Raw genomic sequence first — 25,101 nt, 5'->3', positions numbered from 1 at the left:
CCCCGGTGGGTGACGATCGTCTGGGCTTCAGCAGTGGCATCATCGACTGGCAGTTGTTGATAGGCTTGGGCAAGGTCCAGCTTAGCGAAGACCTTACCCTCACCCAGGGAATGCAGCAGGTGTTGGACAACAGGAACCGGATAAGCGTGCTGCTGAAGTGCCTTGTTGATCGTGCACTTGTAGTCAGCACAGATTCTCACCGACCCATCTGGCTTGACAGGCGTGACGATGGGGGTTTCCCACTTGGCGTGGTCAACCGGCTCCAAAACTCCTTGGGCGATCAGTTTGTCCAGTTGTTCGTCCACCTTAGCCTTGAGAGCAAAGGGAACCCGGCGTGGCTTTAGCTTGATGGGGGCAACTTGTGGATCAAGGCTAAAGGAGATGGGCGTACCTGTATATTGCCCCAAGGTGCCGTCAAAAACCTCGGCAAAGTCTTTGACCAGACCCTCAGTCTCTGCGTTAGAGATGCAGTTGATGCCGGTGACTTCCAGGCCGAGGGCATCAAACCAGTCTAGCCCTAGGAGGCTTGGCCACTGACCTTCGACCACCACCAACTGGAGCAGGCCCGAAAAATCATTGAAGGCGATCCGGAACCGGCCAACGCCTACCACGGGAATGTCGTTTCCCTGGTAGTCTCTCAGGTGTACGCGGTGAGAGTCGAGTTGCCTTTTGGACACTCTGGGTACCAGTCTTTTGATGGTGCTCCATGACACGATGGACAGGGCAGACCCGGTGTCGATCTCCATGTCACATGGAGCTCCTTCAATGAGCACCGTGCCGTTCAGCTTGCGTCGCGTAGGCGAGTCGGTTTGGCCAATCGTGGTTCCAGACGGGCAGCGGCAGTTGGTGAGAGCGAAACAACTTTCCTTGGCAGACTGGAGTGAAGACTTGGACTTTCGAGTCGATGAAGGGGGGGTGTCAGACGGAGCCGATCGGCAGACCTTAGCGATGTGGCCCCTTCTGGAACACTTCCTACAGATGGCGTCTCTGAATCGACACTTGGCACGGGAATGGTTGCCTCCGCAGCCGGCACATTCCGGTTGGCCCTTGGACTTCTGTTGGAACTTCCTGCGCTCCCGCTTTGTCTGGTGCACGTCATCGTCTTCACTGGAGGATGCCTCATCACTGCTGGCCTCTTCATGATGCACCGGAACTGGCTCCCTAGCAAGACGCGGGCTGCTGGACTTGCGGATCTCCTGGGCGGAGCGTTCAGCAGCTTCTGAGGCCACAGCCTCCTCAATGGCTTTCTGTAGCGTGAGGTCTGGCTTGGTAAGGAGACGCCGTTGCAGATGGATGTCCCGGACCCCGCAGACGATTCGATCCATCAGGGCATCGTCTAAGTCTCGGAACTCGCAGTGCATTGCAGCCTGTCGCAGGGCGGTGGTGTAGTTGTTGATTGACTCCCCCTCTGCCTGGTTCTGGTGGTAGAACGCATGGCGGGCAGCAATCTTGGACGGCTTTGGTGCGTAGTGGTTGCAGAGCTTCTCTTGGATCGTGTCCCATGGTGTTGCCTGGACTGCTTCAGGCGCAACCAATGCTCGGGCCGTCTCAAACACCTCAGGCCCACAGAGGCTGAGGAATAGGCCCCGCTTCCGATCCTTTGATACTGCTGTCAGCTCGTTGGCTTGGAGGTAGCAGTCGAACCGAGCGAGGTAGGAGTCCCATGATTCAGAGGCTGGCGCAAACGGCGGTAGAGGCACAAGTGAAGCCATGATTCCGATTCCGGCGTGAAGGGCGATGGATGGAACACAGTGCTCTTAGCCAGAACAGTCAGCTCTGAATTGGTTCTGTCCAGTGATTTCGCTCAGTGATTTCGCTCTGTGATTCAGCTCAGTGATTCAGCTCAGTGATTCAGCTCAGTTCAGAGGCTGGCCGCATCTGGCTGTGCTCTGGTGTCCATCAGATATCTGAAGAAGTGTGCATGCACACGAAAGCTCATACCTAGAACTAACTCAGTTGGTCTTTAAGGTGCTACTGTGATTTTTCGTCTGTGATGTTATACTCTACAAGAGGAAACTTGGTGAACCAGTCAAACTGGTTCCTTGGTTAAATAAGTTGTTTCAATCTGTTTTTAATATTGTGCAATAATTGCATTTTAAATGTCGTAAGCCACCCCCACTCCCAGGACATTAAGGTGTAGGGCAGATGATAACAATAATCAGTCAATCAATCAATCAATCAGGATCAGAATGGCTTTGACACCTTAAAAAGTTAGGTAAGAAATAGATGTGTTGCCATAATGACCACCGTAGATGCTTCAAAGAGCAGGTAGGTATTCCCACGTCCTTCTTACCTGGCTGGATGCCATGCTATGCTAGGAAGGAAAAGAAAAAGGATGTTAGTTTTGGTATTTGAGGTTTGTCTGAGCTTGACTCCATAGGCTGTGCTGAATCCAAAGATATGCAGCAGAATGGTGGGGGCTAAGAACTTAATGGAGAGGCAAGATCTGTTGGAGTGTTGATGCTGTGAGCCATGCCATCCTATGCTCAGGTTGTATATATGCATAAAGAAAATAGTACTGTATATCCTACAGCTCAATAGCCATTAAACTTCTGTTACATAACACCCCAATCTCTGAGCAGTGAGAGACTCCAGAGGTGCCTGTGCTTCCCAGGGATTTGCTTCCTTGGAGTGAAGGCCAATGGAGAGTGTTGGTGCTGTTAGGATATATGGTTTTATTGACACATATGCATAAGATGGAGGCGCTCACAGGATTAGCAACCCCATAGATCTTGCTATGGTTTCTAGGGAAGCCCCAAAGTCCAGCACAGAGCGAGTCATGTCTCTGTTTCCCAGCTTCCAGCTCCCTCACACAACTCTGGCTGTTGTTCTTCTACTTACCAGCCAGGCGAGGGGAAAGGCTGGTTTCTATGGCACAGAGCAACTTCTTTGGCTATGCTAAATGGTACCACCTAACTAGCCAGCGGAAGCTATTTCCTTGACAAAGCAAGTGGTTTGGCAACCTTCGCCTTCTGCATTTCCTCACAGATACAGGCAGTAACCAGTGCTAAGTTATTTTGCACCCTAGGTTGCACCCCAACAAACAAAACTACTAATTTCAATTTTCAAAGGCAGATGTCTTGTGGGAAAAAAGAAGATTATCAGAAATTTATAAGATACAATATTACAAAAACTCACCTATATAAAACTGCCCCTCAAAGGTCAGTACTGTGTCCCCCTGAAGTCTGTGCCCTGGTTGGCCACTTAGTGACCAGCCCTGGATACAGGATTGCAGGTCTGGAAGGGGACTGCCCCCCTCACCCCAATTCATAACATTTCTTCCTAGAAAGCCAAACCCTGGATAAGCACCAGACTCCCTGGAATGTATTGCTGCTCAAAAATTGGGGTGTGTGCGACAATACAGACAAAAGAGATAGCAGATAATACATAACAACAGGGAGCCAGGGGAAAATTAAGTAGCACAATTGCAGAAATAATAGAAATAATACCCATTAAGTTTGGTAAGGCTTTTCTCACAATTGCAGCCTAAGATCACATCTGCACCATACATTTAAAGTGCATGGCTTCACCCAAAGGTTCCTAGCAACTTTTTTTAGTTTAGCCTTCAGAATGTCACTAGGGAGGGGCTGAAACAAATCTCCCCAATGTGCTATAATCCACTCGAGCATATCAATGACAGCAAGGGAAAGGGAGAGGGGGCCACACAATGCATGCAATAATTGTAGATATGAGAGTCCCATGAACTGCAAGAAGATCAAACCTATCCATTCTGAAGGAAATTAGCCCTGAAGCTGAGGCTCCAGCACTTTGGCCACCTCATGAGAAGAGAAGACTCCCTGGAAAAGACCCTGATGTTGGGAAAGATGGAGGGCACAAGGAGAAGGGGACGACAGAGGACAAGATGGTTGGATAGGAAACTACCAGCATGAGTTTGACCAAACTGCGGGAGGCAGTGGAAGACAGGAGTGCCTGGCGGGTTCTGGTCCATGGGGTCACGAAGAGTCGGACACCACTAAACGACTAAACAACAACAACATTTCAGTGTGCCAAGGAGATATTAATCATAACCTCAATGAATATTAAATAATAATATTTTTTTTTACTTATACCTCACCCACTCTGAGCAGCTTCCAGCATAATAAAAGTGCAGCAAAAAGTCAAATATTAAATTAGGTTAGAAATTATCTACACATAGTACAGTCCTAATCAAATCTACTCAGAAGTAAGTCCTACCCCACAGTAAGTGGGGTTAGGACTGCAACCTGCTTGGTTTTGTCCACTTCTTGTATTTCAGTATTGCATACAAAAATGCATGTGGCCTATGCAAAATGTTACTTGCGGTTCTGAGAACAAGTTAATAAAGCCTACAGGATAGCTAGTGAAATAAAGGAACCCAAACCTGAGAGCTGACATTGTACAAAACTTGTCCTCCGCAAATGAAATTTCTCCACTGACTGACAGATATAAAACAGTGAGAGGTGTGGGAGGAGTGCCACATGATTACAAATAACGAATTACAAGAACTGAAAGTTATGACACCACCTGTTGGCAAATGCTAATAGCTGGGAGCAACCAAGAGTGACAGGCGGCTTACTGAGCATTCATCCTGATTTATCTGGAGGGAGGTTGTAGAATGTTGCATCAAGCAATTTCTATCCCACACTTTCCAGTGCATTTCCCCAACACTATACTTATTGCAAAAAAATCCAGTCCTGGGGGAAACTGGCGTTGTTATGCAAGATATCCAAATCTCCTTTCATTGTTCAACCTGAAGTTGCCAGTCCAGTACATGACTGAATCCCAGTCCAAACAGCCTGGAAATATTTAATATACTTGCAGAGGTAAAGACAATGGTGCAGCTAGGTCACTTTAGACCCTAGACTGAATAGCCTTTTGGGGGGAGGATATTTATATTTATTTTATTTCATAAAACTTCTAAATAAAGTGTACTATATGGATTTGATCTATAGTCTCTACTTGTTAATGTACTTCGGTCTCACTATCAGAGTAAAGCAAGTGAGTTTATGACACAAAGAGCAACTAGAGGGTGATTTTTAGCAGGAAATTGTCCTGGTTGTTATGTACTGAAGTTCTCACCCTGGGCCAGCAGGGGGATACTGTAGATAGTTATGCAAATGAAGGATCGAAAAGTGACGTTCAGTGATTCGATAGTTTTAGAAAATGGCAACAGTTGCATTGTTCTGGAGCTCTATATAAGCAGGCTGACTGCGCTCCTCAGCCTAGTTCTGCTCTGGCATCTGAATAAAGAAGAGCTGTTTAAAGAATCACTGTGTCGTCTGACATGTTCGCCCACAACTTAACACTGGTCCTGCTTTCTGAACCAGATGTGCATTGCAAATTGGAGCCCATGTTTCTGCTTTTCTTTAAAAAATAGAAAGGGCTATCTTAAACACACTTTTAAAAGAGTATGAATAGTGTAACTTGAAGGCTTCTCTTCCTCTCTCTGAAGCCAGACAATGCAATCTGTTGCTGGAGAAGAAACAGTGTTTTGTCCATCCAGAAGCAGCCTGCTGGGTTTCTGGATTACGGGTACCGGTAATATATAATGTATGTATTCTCACTGAAATGAACCATTCCACACAGAAATAGATGTTGACAATATATCTTGTTTTATCTCATCAGCTTTTTATATATAGGGGCAATGATTGCAAGCCCCCAGTCATTGGAGACTTGACCATGAGTGTCGATGCAGGTCAAGAGTGAAGCCAGAGTGGGGGCCCAGAAGTCCAAATTGTTTTTAATGGCCTCTGGTGGGATTAGGTCTTCCCCTGGGGCCCTCCCCAGTCTTAGCTAAGCTACCTAGTTCTTAATCTCTGTCACCATCACTGGATCCCACATAGGCAGTTTTCCTATAATTTGGCTAGATCTTCCATTTTCAGCAGAGCTGTCCGAGTAAAGTTCCTGAAAGTGTGCCTCCTAGGTCCCTGGGGTGATGTGACAGTCCACCATGGTTGGGCCATAGCCTTGTGGGCTAGATGTGATATGTCAGAATGTGGCTGAATCATTGGATTTAACTGCCTGAATAAGTCAAGTTCAGGTGTTCTTAATGGCCTCCCTTTTCTTACGTGCCAGCAGATGTTTATAGTGTCTCTTCTGCTGGAGGAGGTCCATAGCAGCTGTTGGTTTGGCCTTGGGAATACCTACACCAATGTAGTGCTGTTATGCACCAGGGCTGGCCTGAGACACTTTTGGCCACAAAAAGAAGTGAGCCACAAAATGCCCCACACACACTCCAGGAAAGAAGGGGTGAGTCAAGATCTACATCAGCAACAAGGGGGCGGGGAGAATAAAGATCCTACATCGGAATCTACTGTCCCTGTGGATCCTCCCACCTGAAGCAGTTGCCTCACCTTGCCTCGTAGCTGGCAGGCCCTGATTAGCACACAAACTTTATTATGATTATCCTTAGCACGTCAAAATCAATCATAAGATTGCTCACAACCTTTTATGTAAACACTTCCCAAATAGACTCTTTTTATTATTGGTTTATTTATTTTTATGCAGAAAATAAAATATGAAACAACAGAAAACACCCCAGTCCTGGATTCACCAAGGTGTCACACCACTTCCATTATGAGACACCACCCTAACCATAACAGACTCTTTTGAGATCACCCACAAAATGATTCCAATCTAATCTCAGGTATCAGTGTAAATTGCATCATATTGTTTAAGTACACTGTGCTCCCCTGCTTAAGCCTAGTTGTGCAATGTACTTGACTATCACTCCTCCTCCACTTCTACTTTACCCTGCACTTCAATATTACTATTTCCAGAATGGCTAGAAAATCATTTGAAATAGATTAAAATAATAAAATTACCAAGAAGTATAATTAGCCAAGCAGTACAGTAAAAGCATACCAGCATACCAGCTGAATAAAGCCAATTCAAAACAGCTTTTAGATGTCTGGGAAAATTAAAAGGGCTTCACCTTGCATCAAAAAAGACATGAGAATAGGTGCCAGGTGAGCCTGACTGGGAAGAGTATTCCTAGGGTCATTTAGTCTAATCCTCTGCAATGCAGGAATCTTAACTAAAGCATCCATGACAGATGGATGACAGTCCTTTTTTCTTGGGTTAAGTTTGCCAGCTGAGATTTTTAAAAGTCTTTTTCTCTGCGCTCTAATTTTTTCAGAGCTTTTGCGGCCTGTAAGCCATGTTGCAAAGCCATGTTGCAAATTGCAGTTCATCTGCCAAGTGTTTGTCAGTGTTAAGCAGGAGGGGCACAGTGTTCCCGTGCACTGGCAAACTTCCAAAGTTTGAAAGTTTCAAAATTCCTATAGGAGCAGCGTTTTGATCTGAGCATGCTGCGCTTCTTCAGTAGATCCTAAAAATAATTTTTTTTGACAAAGTTCACAGAAAGCATTCACTTGCTTTTAAGAAATCACTCTTCAGGTTAGTACTTGGGGCCGGGGTGGGTAACTCTTGGCATTCTGGGGTTTTTTGTCACTTGACTGTAAATCCAGACAGTGTGGGGTTCAGGGAAGCTGGCTGGGGAGGATACAGCAATGTCCTTCTGAGATAGCTGCCAAGAGATAAACATGCCTCACATTCCATTTTATTCTGAAGCTGCTTCAAGGGAAAAAAAGCTGATGTCTTGTTATTGCATGAATGAATGTTAGAAACAGTCTGTTCACATGCTTTCCACTGCAACCGTCTTTTAGCAAGATAGATGGGGGGGGGGGATCATTTTCAGAAACCTCATTCCATGTGCTGAGCAACCATTGTTGGACCAGGGCCAGGCAGCTTCTGGGAACCTGCGTTTGTTGGGCCTGGTTTATCCTAGTAAGTTTCTTCGTCTCTCTGGGCCATTGCCTGTGCTCCCGGATGGTGAGGTGGGGTTCAGGCCATGGGGTTACTGTTCCCAGCCTGTGGGGGGCGGGGGAGTGGGGCCTGTGGGCATTCCATTTTCCAGTGACCTTCTTGCCTGCAGATGATGCACTGGTTTCTTCCCTAGGTGTCTTCTGCCCCTCCCGTGGACACCCTCCAGCATTGCATTTTTGGCTGCTGGCTGCTGGCCGGCTCTTAGTGCCATTAATTTTTTGGTCTGGTATTTTTCTCTCTGCATTTCTGCTTCCCGCTTTCTCCTCCTTCTTCAAGAGTTCCCTCCCCCTTTCTCCTCCTTCTTCAAGAGTCCTGCCCATGAGTTCCCCTGAGCATGAACAGAAAGTTTCTGTCTTGGGACCATTTTTGGACTTTTCCCAGGAAAGGGGGTGAGGGGGTTTCAGAGTGTTCCAGTTGTTTCATTCTTGTCCTTTGGCATGGTTCCCGGACAGAAAGCAAGTTGCAATGTGGTTTTTAGCAAGGCCAAAAGCCTGAGAAAGGCATGGGAAACAATGGACTGTTCTCTACCTTTGTTTCTTTACCTTTTTTAGTTACAGCAAGCGGAATATGCTTGGCTAATGCTTTTTGTCTTAGAGGAAATGCAGTTTTAAAATGCTTGAGGCGAGGCGAGGCGAGGCCTGGCTGGGGGGGGGGGAGAATTCACAAACAGTTTTTAGGGCTATTTGGGGTAACCCTAACTGTTTCCCTTCACTGTTAGCCGCCATCCATCCTCCAAACGCCTCTAGGCACTCACACAGGACCTTCACCGCCTTCACTGGTTCAACCCTAAGCTTGGCTTTCCTCAAAGAATCCTGAGAACTGTAATTTTAAGGGTGCTGGGAATTGTAGCTTGGGGGGTAAACTACAGTTCTCAGGATACTTTGTGGGGAGCCATGACTGTCAAAATGCTTTAAATGTTTGGTGTGGATGTGACTACAGACTTCCATTTTCAGATAATGCGTGCAGTGTTTTGTGGGTTTTTTAAAAAGAGTTTTCAATGTGAAGTGAAGGAAGAAGATTCTGACTCAGCACATAAAGAAATAATACTTTTGCCCTCCTCTATGTAGGGATAATTTCTCAAAATCCAACCAATCTAACAGGTTTACATGTGAAAGTTATACGACAAACCAATTAGGGCAGATTCACACTCCCCCCCCCCCCCCGGAAGCAGTTATGTGTTTGCAGCTAAGTATCACTGTCTTCAGGTCACCAAAGAGTAGAACTCACTGTTGATGAGAACATATTTTATTAATATACAATCTATATTTATAAAGTGCCTGATAGACACTGACATCTACACATGAGAAGATAAGGATAGTTTATTTCTTTCTGGTTGCATTCACATTCTGTCTACAAATGTCAACCACAGACCCATCCCAGTTCACTCCCACTGGATGCCCATCAGCTCACAGCTGACTTGCCAGAGCTTTTTTGCGGTCTCTTTGTTACAAGCTTGAGGAGCAACCCAGGCTGGTCTACAGTCACTGTAGAAAGAAAAAAATAAATATTCATTAGGCACTTTGTTAATCATTTGTTAAGCCATTCAAAACCATCAAAGAATCAGAATTCTGATTAAACATTGAGCGTATTTCCCAAATCAATATGATAGCAAATTGAGTTTATGGACAACAGTGGGCTAAGGTTACCCCAGCAGCACAATCCTATACATGTTTACTGAGAAGTAAGTCTCAGACAATTCAGTAGGGTTGACAAGTAAGAAGAGGAATAGCCAAACCTATTAACTGAGTGATCATATCAGAGCAAATTCAAACTCCTGAACAAAGGGGATGTTTTCATTGTTTTTGTATGGGGCACTGTCTACTGCACTTTGCCTAATTTTTGCAGTCATTGGTGGCTGAGACAGTTGCCACAAAACATGGTAGTTGCCGATAAGGAGACACTATGGCTTTGTTGCAGCTTGCCCCCACCACCACCCCACTCCAAAATGAAGCTGCATCCGAATCATTTGAAGGTGAAGGAATTAGCGGCCAGCCCACTGACAGCAAAGCTGCATGTCATTTCTCAAGTTACAAAAAATAATAATGAATTATTGTTGGTGTTGTTTATTAAATTTATATACTGCCCTTCATCCGAAAAACTCAGGGCAGTTCACAAAATAAAGAAGCTGTCCTGCCCACCACTGAAAAAGTAAGGGGCAAATTTTATACTTTTTATTCAAACTTTACAAATACACAAACCCATATCAATGTACACTGTACAATTCATCATATCGATATATCGATAAGCATGTCAATATACATATAAATTAATTATAATTGATCTACATAATATATTTATCTCTTCCCCTATTTATAGAAAGAAAACATATGTATATATATCTAATAATAATAATAATAGTAATAATAGTAATAAAAAAATAAAAAAGAGCTTCGTATTTGGGTTCTTATTGAGCCCTGGACTCCCCTCCACCCTATTGGTAAGTATCAAATAAGTCCTACAGTCACGTATTTTATCTTGATCTTAACTATTAGACATTCTCTGTTAGAGTTATTACAACACCGCCAGTGCCCTCTACAATTTATTATCAATATACTTCCAATATTTACTCCAATTTTTATGAAATTTTTGTTCATCTTGATCTCGTATTCTACCCGTTAATCTAGCAAGTTCGGCATATTCCACCATTTTAATCTGCCAGTCACTTATAGTAGGTATAGTTTCTATTTTCCAATTTTGTGCCAGCATAATTCTTCCGGCTGTGGTGGCATAAAGGAATATTATCTTGTCTTCTTTTTTAATCTCTGTACCTAGTAAGGGGCAAATTTTAGTATATGACACCCCCCCCAATTGACTATGTATGAAAAGGGCTTTTGTTCTGTCTGGATGTTCCTGATAATAGCTTTGTTATTTCTGTATAGCTTCTGTATAGTTCAAAGGTGGGATGCGGGTGGCGCTGTGGTCTAAACCACTGAGTCTAGGGCCTAGGTTGAATCCCCGCGTTGCTCGGTCCCAGCTCCTGCCAATCTAGCAGTTCGAAAGCATGTCAAAGTGCAAGTAGATAAATAGGTACCACTCCGGCGGGGAAGGTAAATGGCGTTTCTGTGCGCTGCTCTGGTTTTGCCAGCAGCAGCTTAGTCATGCTGGCCACATGATCCAGAAAAACTGTCTGCGGACAAACGTTGGCTCCCTTGGCCAGTAAAGCGAGATGAGCGTCAAAACCCCAGAGTTGTTCATGACTGGACTTAACTGGCAGGGGTCCTTTACCTTTACCTTTAATAGTTCGAAGGAGCAATTGTTCTGTGTCTGCTGTACCAGAGGCAAAGACTTTTCACAACCCATGTCCACACTGCTATTTTTAAGTTACAGCTATTGCATATGATCTCTTTCTTTTAATGTGCAATGTGCCATTTTAATATTGCCTTCAGGGTCTGATGTGGGCACCTCTGAGCATTACCACAGAAAACTTTATCCAGATGTGCTGAATTCAGATGTCTGTATTCCAACTGAAAATCACAATCCCAGACCCACCTGAAATATTGCCCACTCACTGACTCCAGTTCCTTTGCTACTGCACAGTAAATACTGGTCTGGGCTCCTTCTTTTGGTGTCTTAAACGTGAAGCGAAACAGCACTTTAAAAATTCCTGACGAATATGAGTAACGCGACAATTCAGAATCAACCAGACCAGGATGTAAAGCATTGACAGTAACGCCAGTGCCTAGAAAAACATAAAGCAGAAATATCAACCAAAATATATGAATCCAAAGGTTCCAAAGGAAAGGAGTAATATTGTTCCCATGTATCCTGTAAGGCAGCTAGTATTTGGCCAGCCTTTTCACTGTAATACACACAATATCATTGCAATGCACAGAACCTTGTGCAGCGCTCAATTAGTATCGAGGGTTTAACAAAGCCATTTTTAAAAAATACACAAAAAATATAAATAAAACAGCAAAAAGTTAACATCTCTTAAACTGAAATCTGTTATAGCATACTAAATGAATGGTTTACATATTTGGGGGGGGGCGGGGGGCGGGGCGGGAATGAACAGAATGTTAATCTGTCTTGATGGTTGGGGATCTCCCTCTCTCCCTGCAGTCTTGAAGTGCAATGCCCAGCACAGTTTGGGAACTAGCAACACTTATCAATTCAAAGTGTTGGTGCTGACCTTTAAAGCCCTAAACAGCCTCGGTCCAGTATACCTGAAGGAGCGTCTCCACCCCCATCATTCTGCCCGGACGCTGAGGTCCAGCGCCAAGGGCCTTCTGGCGGTTCCCTCATTGTGAGAAGTAAAGCTACAGGGAACCAGGCAGAGGGCCTTCTCGGTAGTGGCGCCCGCCCTGTGGAACGCCCTTCCAGCAGATGTCAAAGCAATAAACAACTACCTGACATTCAGAAGACATCTTAAGGCAGCCCTGTTCAGGGAAGTTTTTAACGTGTGATATTTTATTGTATTTTTGCTTTCTATGGAAGCCGCCCAGAGTGGCTGGGGAGGCTCAGCCAGATGGGTGGGGTACAAATAATTAATAATAATAATAATAATAATTATCAGAGCTTGCCATAGAGAGCAAATAAGCACTTCGGAACTAGTTTGAGTTTGAACTGAGAGGAAAGACAGCAGTGAGAAGGCTTGGCTGAAACATCCTTGGGCATAAAGAAGCGTTTGAGACTGGAAAGTGGATTCATAAATCACTGAAAACCCTTAATTTAGATAACATTAGAAGCCACTGGCAATGGCATGGGTAAGATACAATATTAGGACAATTTAGACATCCAACGCCTACAAAATGCATGTCAGGTTAGCCCAATGGCCTCTTTCAATGTGCAATATTTAAAATTCCTCATTGGGAGCAGTGAGAAACATAGAGGTGATGTGGTGATGCCTAACCTTTTCTCTACCCACGGCTCCAAATCATACTTTTAATAGCTTTCCCATAAGGAATTTTAAATGCAGAGTCATTTCATTCTGATGCTTCCATTAAATTTCAACCCAGCTATGGTTACGAGATTGGGGGAGGTTGGGAGCCAGTCAGGCAAGCTCTTTGAATTCAAAGACCAGACAGCCACTGTAGTGCTCTGCTTCACTTCAAAGGAATGATCTATGTTGAAATTAGCTGCATCTAGGTGACAAAGAAGCAAAAGGACAACAAAGGAGCTGAGAGCTGGAAATCTGCTTGCGAGTGAGAGGGGAAGTGGGGAGATGCTGCAGCGCCTGGGAGAGAGACATGTTTACCTCTGTGCTGGACTTTGGGGCTCCCAGCAAATAAATGAGGAAGCAAGATCTATGGTGTGCTAGTGCTATGAGCCCCTCCATCATATGCTGAGATTGTATATATGTGTAAACAAAACCATATATCTTAAAGACACCACAGTCTCCACTGACCTCGTTCCAAGAAAGCTGAACACTGGGTAAGTGCTGGTATCCCTAGAGTCTCTCACCGCTTGGAGATTGGGGTGTCTCTCATGCATGCAACCTTTCAGTAATCTGTGACTTCCCCCTTCCTCTCACATCCAGGCTTTGGCTATGGGCAACCCTATTATATACGTACATATGAGTGGTTGTGCGCCATTAGCATTTCATTCTTAAAGCTCACCTTGCAATTTACGAGCCAGCTCCCTGGTAAACAGAACATTAGCCAGTTTGCTTTGACAGTATGCCAGGAACCCATTGTAATATTTCTCTCCCTGCAGGTTCTTGAAGTTTATCCACCAAAAAGCATGGAGGTGCGAAGACACATTCACTATCCGAGCTGGGGCTGACTCTTTCAAACGGTCCAGCAGCAGGAATGTTAAGAGAAAATGCCCTAAAGGGAGAGGAGATTTACAATTATTTACTAGAGCTTAGGGACGTGGCTGACACTGTGATGTAAACCACCGAGCCTTGGGCTTGCCGATCAGAAGGTCGATCGGCAGTTCAAATCCCTGCGACAGGGTGAGCTCCCATTGCTCGGTCCCTGCTCCTGCCAACCTAGCAGTTCAAAAGCACGTCAAAGTGCAAATAGATAAATAGGTATCGCTCCAGCAGGAAGGTAAACAGCATTTTCGTGCGCTGCTCTGGTTTCGCCAGAAGCGGCATAGTCATGCTGGCCACATGACCTGGAAAAACTGTCTGCGGCGCAGACAAACGCCGCTCCCTCGGCCTGTAAAGCGAGATGAGCACCGCAACCCCAGAGTCGTCTGGGACTGGACTTACAGTAACTGTCAGGGGTCCTTTACCTTTACCTTTTTCTAGAGCTTATGGGCACACATATGTATAATGTAAAACTAACATTTAGAACAAAAATAGTACTCACAATAATGTAAACAGTTTATGGTTTTTTTAAAAAAACATCATACAAAATGACATTAATTTTACTGTACTATAAATCAACTAGAAATAGATAACCAAAAAATTGGCTGGTTAGTTCAAATGAATATATGAAATTCAACCAAGATGGGCACAGTATAAATAATTTAATTAAATCTCCAGGGGACTGTGACTTGGGGCTGTCCATACTGGAGTTTACAGTGTGTCTATAACATTTTGCGTTGAAATTTAATTTGTGTAAGCCTCATGGTGTTACCCTCAACAACGCCTGTCTCTATGCTTTTGCTGTATAAACTCAAGTTTACAAATACAGGAATGATCTGTGAAATCTGGGGAAAAGAGCAGGGAAGATAAGCAAAGGCAAAGAGAAGCCAGGTAATATATCCATTTATCACATTGATGTCTCTTGATCTTACCAAGGTGATTGACTCCAATATGCATTTCAAAACCATCAGCAGTCTTGGAATAGGGAACCATCATCACTCCTGCATTGTTAATGAGGATATGGAGCTTCTTCTCCTCTACAGGAAATAATGGCCGAGATTGGGGTATTAAGCAGAAAATACCAAAGACAAGAAGACTGAGATGTTTTAAGGAGCAAGGCTCTTATCATAACTAGCATTTGGTTACATGGCCACCTATCTGTCATAGATGCTTTATTTGACATTCCTGCTTTCCAGGGGTTGGACTAGATGACACCCATGATCCCTTTGAACTCTACAATTCTATGATTTAAGGTTACTGTGAATATATATGTTGGGAACAAGGAAGTACTGTATAGTAAATTGATTAAAATAATTAGCAAATACTAAGTGAGGAAACATTAGACTGTGTTACTCAGTCTACAGAAAAACTTTACAGTTTAACCGATGGGACCGACAGGTGGAGGAAATTTAAACTTCTATCAGACAGAGGGTTGATGGTTCTTGCCAAGATCTCCTACTAGTTTAGGTAAATAGTGAGATACCACCATCTGTTGGACCACATGACAGGATAAATAAATAAATGGACGCACTAGTGGGAAAGAAATGGATTATATGAATGGGCTATTACCTCAGAGTAATTTCCCGTGAATATTATATGTATCCTTATTGCTCAAGTATGTAATTATCTGAGTGCATACATACCCATTTTGAATGGGTTTTGGCAATTGTAGTAGTCCACTTTCATGGACTATTATTTATTTAAAAATTATCTCTAAACCTTTATTGTTAGATAAATATATAATATACCCTGTGTCCATTCTGAGTGACACATGTTTTGGATAGAACACTACTATCATTAACAGGGTTTATTATATCTAAGGAGCTGAACAGTCATTCCTACACACACATATATATTATTACCCTTTCAGGCAAAATGTAGCATACATGCTTAAACGTGTTTCCTCAAATGCATATCATCCTTTTAATCAAACCACAAGTAAGAGTGCCCAAGAATGCAATGAGACAGATTATAAGAATAGCTATTCTGGGTCATACCTAAGGTCCATCTACCATGTCTCTGACAGTTAACATTGCCAGGTGTTTTATATAAGACATCTCAAAATTCAAATGGAAGCTGTGGAATGATCCATCTTCTGCTTCAAAGTGCCAGAAAGGTTCAAGGGAAAGCTTCCAAGCAAAAGGTTAGCTCCTCTTAAATGCAAGAACAGTGTCATGGAAGGTTTAAAGTGGAGATCGCCAAGCAGGCACAAGACCTTCTTTGGTGCCCTCACACAGGTTCCCTAGACTCTAAGCTTCTATTTTAAAAATTAAGTCTCTAGCCCTCTTAGAAAGAAAGTTATGAAGCAAAATGTGCAGACTCTCTTCTAAGTGATTTCTGTGAAATGAATGGGCTTAGCTGCTCCCACCTGCCAGTGTTTTTAGGCCAATTAGTAAAGTCAATGTGGTGACTGTAAAGTAAGTTGTTTGGACACCAGGCAGTAGAAATCCCCGAGGTCATTAAAAATTTCTGTTTACCCCTCCCCTTTACTGTACTTTTCCTGCTTCTGTCTTATTTTCTAGCAGTTCTTGGAATCTCCATAGGTTGAACTTCTTTTTTCCTAGCAACCAGGATGCGTCTTTTCTGTAGTGGACTCATTCAAGATTAGGTACCTGCTAAAAGTTATTTTCTGTAAATACTACACAATAAAGGCATGTTGGTGTTAAATAATTCCCTCCTCAAATGGCAAATACAAAATGTGAAATTTGCAAAAAGGCTCAGGCATGTCTCCTGCTGTGCAGAAATTAATGTCCAAGTACTTATTAAGAATTCACAGCATTGTTAATTTCCAGTATAATGGGCTACATTTCTACTTCAGATGTCTCTGTGTTCAATGGGGGTTATTCTCCATGTTATAAGAATTTTAAGGTCATCTATAAAATAAATAAATTTTGATAACTGTATATATAATCCACACGTCTGAAACCCCATAGACAAGGTCCTGAACAAACTGACCTCAAATATTTCTCTGCAAGGTCAAAGAGAGAAACCTTCACAAATAAGGTCCTCACAAATCCTGTCTTAAGGGCACATTCAAGATATGAACAGGGTGTGAGCCTGTGACCTAGATTCAGGAATTAAGCAGTTATAATAACAAAAGCCCCTTTATGGATCACTGCCTTGCCGTGGCAATGGGGCTTTAATAACTCAGAGAAGTTATGAGCTATGCCGTGCAGGGCCATCCAAGATGGACAGGTCATGGTGGAGAGTTTTGACCAAACATGATCCACCTGGAGCAGGAACCGGCAAGCCACTCCAGTATCCCTGCCAAGAAAACTCCATGGACAAAGACACCAGGCATATAAAAGTTATGACGCTGGAAGATGAGCCCCTCAGGTCGGAAGGCGTCCAACATGCTACTGAGGAAGAGCGGAGGACAAGTACAAATAGATTCAGAGCTGATGAAGCAACTGGGCCAAAGCCGAAAGGACGCTCAGTTGCGGATATGCCTGGAAGCGAAAGGAAAGTCCAAGGAACCTGGAATGTAAGAACCATGAACCTGGGTAAGTTGGATGTGGTAAAAAATGAGATGGCAAGAATAAATATTGACATCCTGGGCATCAGTGAACTAAAATGGACGGGAATGGGCGAATTCAGTTCGGATGACCATCATATCTACTACTGTGGGCAAGAATCCCGTAAAAGAAATGGAGTGGCCCTCATAGTCAACAAAAGAGTGGCAAAAGCTGTACTGGGATACAATCTTAAAAATGATAGAATGATCTCGATACGAATCCAAGGCAGACCTTTTAACATCACAGTAATCCAAGTTTATGCACCAACCACTGGTGCTGAAGAAACTGAAATTGACCAATTCTATGAAGACTTATAACACCTTATAGAAATGACACCAAAGAAGGATGTTCTTCTCATTATAGGGGATTGGAATGCTAAAGTAGGGAGTCAAGAGATAAAAGGAACAACTGGAAAGTTTGGCCTTGGAGTTCAAAATGAAGCAGGGCAAAGGCTAATAGAGTTATGCCAAGAGAACAAGCTGGTCATCACAAACACTCTTTTCCAACAACACAAGAGACGACTCTACACATGGACATCACCAGATGGGCAGCATCAAAATCAGATTGATTATATTCTCTGCACCCAAAGATGCAGAAGCTCTATACAGTCAGCAAAAACAAGACCTGGAGCTGACTGTGGCTCAGATCATCAGCTTCTTACAGCAAAATTCAAGCTTAAACTGAAGAAAGTAAGAAAAACCACTGGGCCGGTAAGATACAATCTAAGTCAAATCCCTTATGAATACACAGTGGAAGTGAGGAACAGGTTTAAGGATTTAGATTTGGTGGACAGAGTGCCTGAAGAACTATGGATGGAGGCTCGTAACATTATACAGGAGGCAGCAACTAAAACCATACCAATGAAAAGGAAATGCAAGAAAGCAAAGTGGCTGTCCAACGAGGCCTTACAAATAACGGGGAAGAGAAGGCAAGCAAAATGCGAGGGAGATAGTGAAAGATACAGGAAATTGAATGAAGATTTCCAAAAAATAGCAAGGAGAGACAAGAAGGCCTTCTTAAACGAGCAATGCAAAGAAATAGAGGAAAACAATAGAATGGGAAAAACCAGAGATCTGTTCAAGAAAATTGGAGATATGAAAGGAACATTTCGTACAAAGATTACCATAATAAAAGACAAAAGTGGAAAGGATCTAACAGAAGCAGAAGACATCAAGAAGAGGTGGCAAGAATACACAGAGGAACTATACCAGAAAGAAATGGATGTCTTGTATACCCCAGGTAGTGTGATGGCTGACCTTGAGCCAGACATCCTGGAGAGTGAAGTCAAACAAGGCCAGTGGAAGTGATGATATTCCAGCTGAACTATTTAAAATTTTAAACGATGATGCTATTAAAGTGCTACACTCAATATGCCAGCAAATTTGGAAAACTCAGCAGTGGCCAGAGGATTGGAGAAGATCAGTCTACATCCCAATCCCAAAGAAGGGCAGTGCCAAAGAATGCTCCAACTACCGCACAATTGCACTCATTTCACACGCTAGCAAGGTTATGCTTAAAATTCTACAAGGCAGGCTTAAGCAGCATGTGGACCGAGAACTGCCAGAAGTGCAAGCTGGATTTCGAAGGGCCAGAGGAACCAGGGACCAAATTGCAAACATGCGCTGGATTATGGAGAAAGCTAGAGAGTTCCAGAAAAACATCTACTTCTGCTTCATTGACTATGCAAATGTCTTTGACTGCCTCGACCACAGCAAACTATGGCAAGTTCTTAAAGAAATGGGAGTGCCTGATCACCTCGTCTGTCTCCTGAGAAATCTCTATGTGGGACAAGAAGCTACAGTTAGAACTGGATATGGAACAACTGATTGGTTCAAAATTGGGAAAGGAGTACGGCAAGGCTGTATATTGTCTCCCTGCTTATTTAACTTATATGCAGAATTCATCATGCGAAAGGCTGGGCTAGATGAATCCCAAGCCGGAATTAAGATCGCCGGAAGAAATATCAACAACCTCAGATATGCAGATGACACAACCTTGATGGCAGAAAGTGAAGAGGAATTAAAGAACCTTTTAATGAGGGTGAAAGAGGAGAGCGCAAAATATGGTCTGAAGCTCAACATCAAAAAAACGAAGATCATGGCCACTGGGCCCATCACCTCTTGGCAAATAGAAGGGGAAGAAATGGGAGGCAGTGAGAGATTTTACTTTCTTGGGCTCCATGATCACTGCAGATGGTGACAGCAGTTACGAAATTAAAAGACGCCTGCTCCTGGGGAGAAAGGCGATGGCAAACCTAGACAACATATTAAAAAGCAGAGACATCACCTTGCCAACAAAGCTCCGTATAGTTAAAGCCATGGTTTTCCCAGTAGTGATGTATGGAAGTGAGAGCTGGACCATAAAGAAGGCTGATCGCCGAAGAATTTATGCTTTTGAATTATGGTGCTGGAGGAGACTCTTGAGAGTCCCATGGACTGCAAGAAGATCAAACGCATCCATTCTTAAGGAAATCAGTCCTGAGTGCTCACTGGAAGGACAGATCATGAAGCTGAGGCTCCAATACTTGGCCACCTCATGAGAATAGAAGACTCTCTGGAAAAGATGTTGGAAAAAATTGAGGGCAGAAGGAGAAGGGGACGACAGAGGACGAGATGGTTGGATGGTGTTCTCGAAGCCACAAACATGAGACTGACCAAACTGCGGGAGGCAGTGGAAGACAGGAGTGCCTGGCGTGCTCTGGTCCATGGGGTCACGAAGAGTCGGACACGACTAAACGACTAAACAACAACAGCAACAACAAATAACAAAAGAGTGGCCAAAACCCAGATAATGCAATCAGGTAACTTGCCAGGAGATAAACAACACACTCAGGTTTGTTGTAGACCGCCTTTTCTGTGATGTATGTATGATGGTTCTGGGGGTGGTCTTGGACTCCAGGGAGGGCAATTTAAAATGTCTATATAAGGGTGGACACACCTTTGTTCTGGGTCCTCCTCCTCTCTCCTGTGTGTGGGGGAGCACCCTGTTGCAACAGTCAATAAAGATCAGGCTTATTAGCTGATTTGCTTCTCAATGTTCTTTGGTTGGTCTCTGTTATTTTCTCCTACTGATAGAGAACCTACGAAAGGACTCTATATGGGCTCTTGGGTACCCCATAAGGGGAAAGGAGCAGTTTTGTCACTTATAAAACAAGGTAAATGGCTACAGGATGTCAGCCTTCGCTTTGTTTAGAAATGGAGAAAACAGGAATCTTTTGCCTTTAACAGCTGTGTCACTACAATCAGGACCAGCAGGACATAGATTACTTTCTGTGCTGTCCAAGGGTGGGGTAAGGGTGGAAAATCAGCAATGACTGTTCTCTCTTTTCTTTTGTGTTATGCTATGGCAGCCATTTTGTGTTAAGCCATGGCCCCCATTACAGCAATTTTGTGACTGGAGCAGTCAGCACTCTCTCAAAATTCAAAATGTGCCCCCTGGTCTAAAATGGTTTTTGATCCCTGGTTTAAAGAACACATAGGGAAGCCAGACGAATACCTCTCTATTTTAAACAAAACCTATGAAACTGTTGACTCCACACAGTAACTACACAGGTGCCAACTTTTAGTCAGTCATACCTTTTAGGAAATCTTCTGCAAATGCCCGTATAGATTTGCTATCAGACAGGTCCAGTTTTTTCACAATAACTTGCTGATTCCCTGTTTCGGCTATAATTTCACGGGCTGCTGCTTCCGCTTTTGCTATATCTCTGCAGGCAAGGATGACACGACCACCTTCAAAAGGGAAATTAATAGAAAAGAGGAATAAGGCAAACAAGCTGTTTCTAAACTTGGTCCTGGTCCTGGCTTTCTAGACTAATTTCTTTTAATGGAACAAAATATAAAATAATATAAAAATTCTACAATATGAATATGTAAATATAAATATATGTAAAAGCCCTTTTGCCAGCAGATGTTATAGGCAGCAATGAATTGTGAATCATTGTGGGAGGGGAGTAATACTCAGCTTTTTTAAGCTCACCTCAAGCATTTAAAGTAGTTGCCCTTGTCTAATTAACCATTACTATGTTCAAGAAAAATACACTTTAATGTATTTCTAAAAATGGAAATTACCTTTGGTTAAAGTTATTTTAGGGGACAGAATACATACATTTATAGTAATAAATACACCCCCCTTACCCCAAATGTAATGGCTGTATTCAGATATAACGCTAAACCATAGTTAATTAAATATATAGAGACTGCAGTTCCAATGGGATGCGGTCAAATGTTCATTCCACCATTGAGGGCACATTCAGAAGGGCTGGACTACAGCTCTCATCACCCCTGACCACTGGCCATGCTGAGGAGTAGTGGAAGTCCAGCAACATCTGGAAGGCCACTGGCTCCTCATCCCTGTGGTAAAGAATTACATGTGGATCACATTGTTTGGCTTTTTAAAGCAACAACTGTGTACTCCTAGACATGTCTACTCAGCAGTAATAACCATTTGCTTCAATTGGACTTACTTCCAGGTAAGTGTGTAAGGTTGCAGCCTAAGGAAAGTGGCATGATAGAGGTTTCTAAAATTATTTATTGTATAGAAAAGTGAATACAGAGAAGTGTTGCTAAGAACTACATTGTATGCCAAGTATGCTTTTAGAGCCAAAGGGGAAATATATAGTTAAAACAGACAGGGCAGCTTACATATTAAAGTGCAGCTGCTATTGCAGAGCCCTTGTGGAGTGTTTTTTTTTTTAAAAAAGAACAACATGCCTGCTCTCCTTCAGGGGGCTTATGTAATTCAGTGAATTTCCTTTAAAAAATGAAAATACATCCTATGAACCAGAAACCCTCTGTTTAAGGAAAGAGTTAAGGCACTTATAAATTTGCTTGTTCACTTAAAAATGGTTAAGGCAGCCTTTATTCATTTAAACCCTGATGGTGGCATACTCTGCAACATCCGTCTGATGAAAATAGGGGTGCTCTCGTGGGAGCCAGTGTCTTTTGGTCCAGCGCTCTGGTGTGAGAGAGCCAATTCTCAGGAGAGCATGAAACAAAAAACAAAACAAAACAAAAAAAGAGTGTCTTTTGGTCTGGCACAAATCAGCTGACTCACAGCAGAGTACTGGACCAAAAAACAGGATGGCTTCTGTAATTCAGAGATGTCCTGCTCAATTCGGTATGGTTGAGTGGCATGTGGTGGATGATGAATGGACAGACAACTTGCCTCTTCGTGCGAGGTCCTTGGCAGTTTCCTTCCCTATGCCAGTGTTAGCCCCTGTGACCACGGCCACCTTTCCATCCAGCCGAGCTGTTGATGTGCATACTCCTCCTGCAAACCACTTCCTAAAACATAAGAGAGCACAACCGTAAATGTTACTTTGGTATGTATAGAGGTTTTCTCTTGGCCTGCTCCTCTGGGTAGCTCAGATGCTAGAGCTTGAGACTGTTAATGTCAGGGTCGTGGATTTGAACCCCACATTGGGCAAAAGATTCCTGCTTGCAGGGGTTGGAATAGAGGACCCTCGTCATCCCTCCCGACTCTACAATTATGTGACTCTATCCTTTAACCTGCTCCTCTGGCTCATGCATTCCCACATCACTTTCCAAACCACAAAAAGTCTGTTTAAAAATATAACAACAACGAGCAGCTGGATTTAGACTGTAGAATTCTAAAGTTCCAGTGTGCGCTTGACTCCTTTCCCACAAAGTAATCTGTGGGCACCCTCAGATTCTATGCCAGAGAACAGAGACTTTCCTTTCTAAGACACACAGCGAGTCTTTTTGACCTGAAGAGCATGGTAAAAAATCCCTTTAAATGAAAAAAATGTAACACCAATTAAGCAAAAATCTGAAGAAAGAATATTTCTACTGGTTTGGGAGATGAGTCTGGATGATATCTGTGGATCTCTTGCAGGCCTGTGATTTTTTTGTCTGTGAGGTTATACTCTACAAGAGGAAACCTGGTGAACCAGTTAAACTGGTTCCTTGGTTAAATAAGTTATTTCAATCTGTTTTTAATATTGTGCAAAAATTGCATTTTAAATGTTGTAAGCCACCCCCACCCCCGGGACCTTAAGGTGTAGGGCAGATAATACGTAGTGATGACAACAATAATCAATCAATCAGGATCAGAATGGCTTTGACACCTTAAAAAGTTAGGTAGGAAATAGATGTGTTGCCATAATGACCACCATAGATGCTTCAAAGAGCAGGTAGGTATTCCCACGTCCTTCTTACCTGGCTGGATGCCATGCTATGCTAGGAAGGAAAAGAAATCACAGGATTAGCAACCCCATAGATCTTGCTATGGTTTCTAGGGAAGCCCCAAAGTCCAGCACAGAGCAAGTCATGTCTCTGTTTCCCAGCTTCCAGATCCCTCACACCACTCTGGCTGTTGTTCTTCTACTTACCAGCCAGGCGAGGGGAAAGGCTGGCTTCTATGGCACAGAGCAACTTCTTTGGCTATGCTAAATCGTACCACCTAACTAGCCAGTGGAACCTATTTCCTTGACAAAGCAAGTGGTTTGGCAACCTTCGCCTTCTGCATTTCCTCACAGATACAGGCAGTAACCAGTGCTAAGTTATTTTGCACCCTAGGTTGTACCCCCACAAACAAAACTGCTAATTTCAATTTTCAAAAGCAGATGTCTTGTGGGAAAAAAGAAGATTATCAGAAATTTATAAAATACAGTATTACAAAAACTCACCTATATAAAACTGCCCCTCAAAGATCAGTACTGTGTCCCCCTGAAGTCTGTGCCCTAGGTGGCCACTTCATGACCAGCCCTGGGATACAGGATTGCAGGTCTGGAAGGGGACTGCCCCCCTCACCCCAATTCATAACATTTCTTCCTAGAAAGCCATACCCTGGATAAGCACCAGACTCCCTGGAATGTATTGCTGCTCAAAAATTGGGGTGTGTGCAACAGTACAGACAAAAGAGATAGCAGATAATACATAACAACAGGGAGCCAGGGGAAAATTAAGTATTGCAGAAATAATCGAAATAATACCCATTAAGTTTGGTAAGGCTTTTTCTCACAATTGCAGCCTAAGATCACATCTGCACCATACATTTAAAGTGCATGGCTTCACCCAAAGGTTCCTAGCAACTTTTTTTAGTTTAGCCTTCAGAATGTCACTAGGGAGGGGCTGAAACAAATCTCCCCAATGTGCTATAATCCACTTGAGCATATCAATGACAGCAAGGGAAAGGGAGAGGGGGCCACACAATGCATGCAGTAACTGTAGATATGACAGTCCCATGGACTGCAAGAAGATCAAACCTATCCATTCTGAAGGAAATCAGCCCTGAGTGCTCACTGGAAGGACAGATCCTGAAGCTGAGGCTCCAGTACTTTGGCAACCTCATGAGAAGAGAAGACTCCCTGGAAAAGACCCTGATGTTGGGAAAGATGGAGGGAACAAGGAGAAGGGGACGACAGAGGACAAGATGGTTGGACAGTGTTCTCGAAGCTACCAGCATGAGTTTGACCAAACTGCGGGAGGCAGTGGAAGACAGGAGTGCCTGGCGTGCTCTGGTCCATGGGGTCACGAAGAGTCGGACACCACTAAACGACTAAACAACAACAACATTTCAGTGTGCCAAGGAGATATTAATCATAACCTCAATGAATATTAAATAATAATAATATTTTTTTACTTATACCTCACCCACTCTGGGAAACTTCCAGCATAATAAAAGTGCAGCAAAAAGTCAAATATTAAAATAGGTTAGAAATTATCTACACATAGTACAGTCCTAACCAAATCTACTCAGATGTAAGTCCTACCCCCAGGTAAGTGGGGTTAGGCCTGCAACCTGCTTGGTTTTGTCCACTTCTTGTATTTCAGTATTGCATACAAAAATGCATGTGGCCTATGCAAAATGTTACTTGTGGTTCTGAGAACAAGTTAATAAAGCCTACAGGATAGCTAGTGAAATAAAGGAACCCAAACCTGAGAGCTGACATTGTAGAAAACTTCTCCTCTGCAAATGAAATTTCTCAACTGACTGACAGATATAAAACAGTGAGAGGTGTGGGAGGAGTGCCACATGATTACAAATAACGAATTACAAGAATTG

The 25,101-nt window shown here is 43.3% G+C and overlaps 1 protein-coding gene and 1 long non-coding RNA gene across 3 annotated transcripts in view; one reads left to right on the top strand and one right to left on the bottom strand.

Moving 5' to 3' along the window:
- Nucleotides 1–16,428, top strand: part of LOC309339012 — a 19,364-nt gene extending 2,936 nt beyond the window's left edge. Inside the window, exon 2 of the long non-coding RNA XR_014155139.1 lies at nt 14,877–16,428. This is a non-coding gene — a long non-coding RNA (uncharacterized lncRNA). The remainder of the gene's footprint in view (nt 1–14,876) is intronic.
- LOC309338880 (retinol dehydrogenase 12-like) lies at nt 9,036–25,101 on the bottom strand. 2 transcript variants are annotated; one of them, XM_081856395.1, is made up of 8 exons: nt 24,975–25,058; nt 23,253–23,273; nt 22,240–22,358; nt 20,649–20,804; nt 14,491–14,595; nt 13,362–13,571; nt 11,296–11,485; nt 9,036–9,290 (listed from the first exon to the last, which is right to left on the bottom strand). In XM_081856395.1, the coding sequence occupies exons 1-8, from the start codon at nt 24,986–24,988 to the stop codon at nt 9,188–9,190; spliced, it is 918 nt and encodes a 305-aa protein (XP_081712521.1). In that variant the 5' UTR covers nt 24,989–25,058; the 3' UTR covers nt 9,036–9,187. The 2 variants fall into 2 exon arrangements, with proteins under 2 accessions (XP_081712521.1, XP_081712522.1); XM_081856396.1 differs by lacking the exon at nt 23,253–23,273 and having other exon boundaries at nt 24,975–25,101.

Source organism: Podarcis erhardii, assembly GCF_964252035.2.
Source record: "Podarcis erhardii genome assembly, chromosome: 1".
Lineage (NCBI taxonomy): Eukaryota > Metazoa > Chordata > Lepidosauria > Squamata > Lacertidae > Podarcis > Podarcis erhardii.
The sequence above is the reverse complement of the archived record's forward strand: the minus strand, read 5'-3'. Positions and strand labels throughout refer to the sequence as shown.

Coding starts and splice junctions, on each gene's coding strand:
- LOC309338880 (XM_081856395.1), bottom strand. Junction 20,805..22,239: donor CAAGGACCTCGCACGAAGAG/GCAAGTTGTCTG, acceptor TCCCTTTTGAAG/GTGGTCGTGTCATCCTTGCC. Junction 9,291..11,295: donor GTGAGTGGGCAATATTTCAG/GTGGGTCTGGGA, acceptor TTCTTTCTACAG/TGACTGTAGACCAGCCTGGG.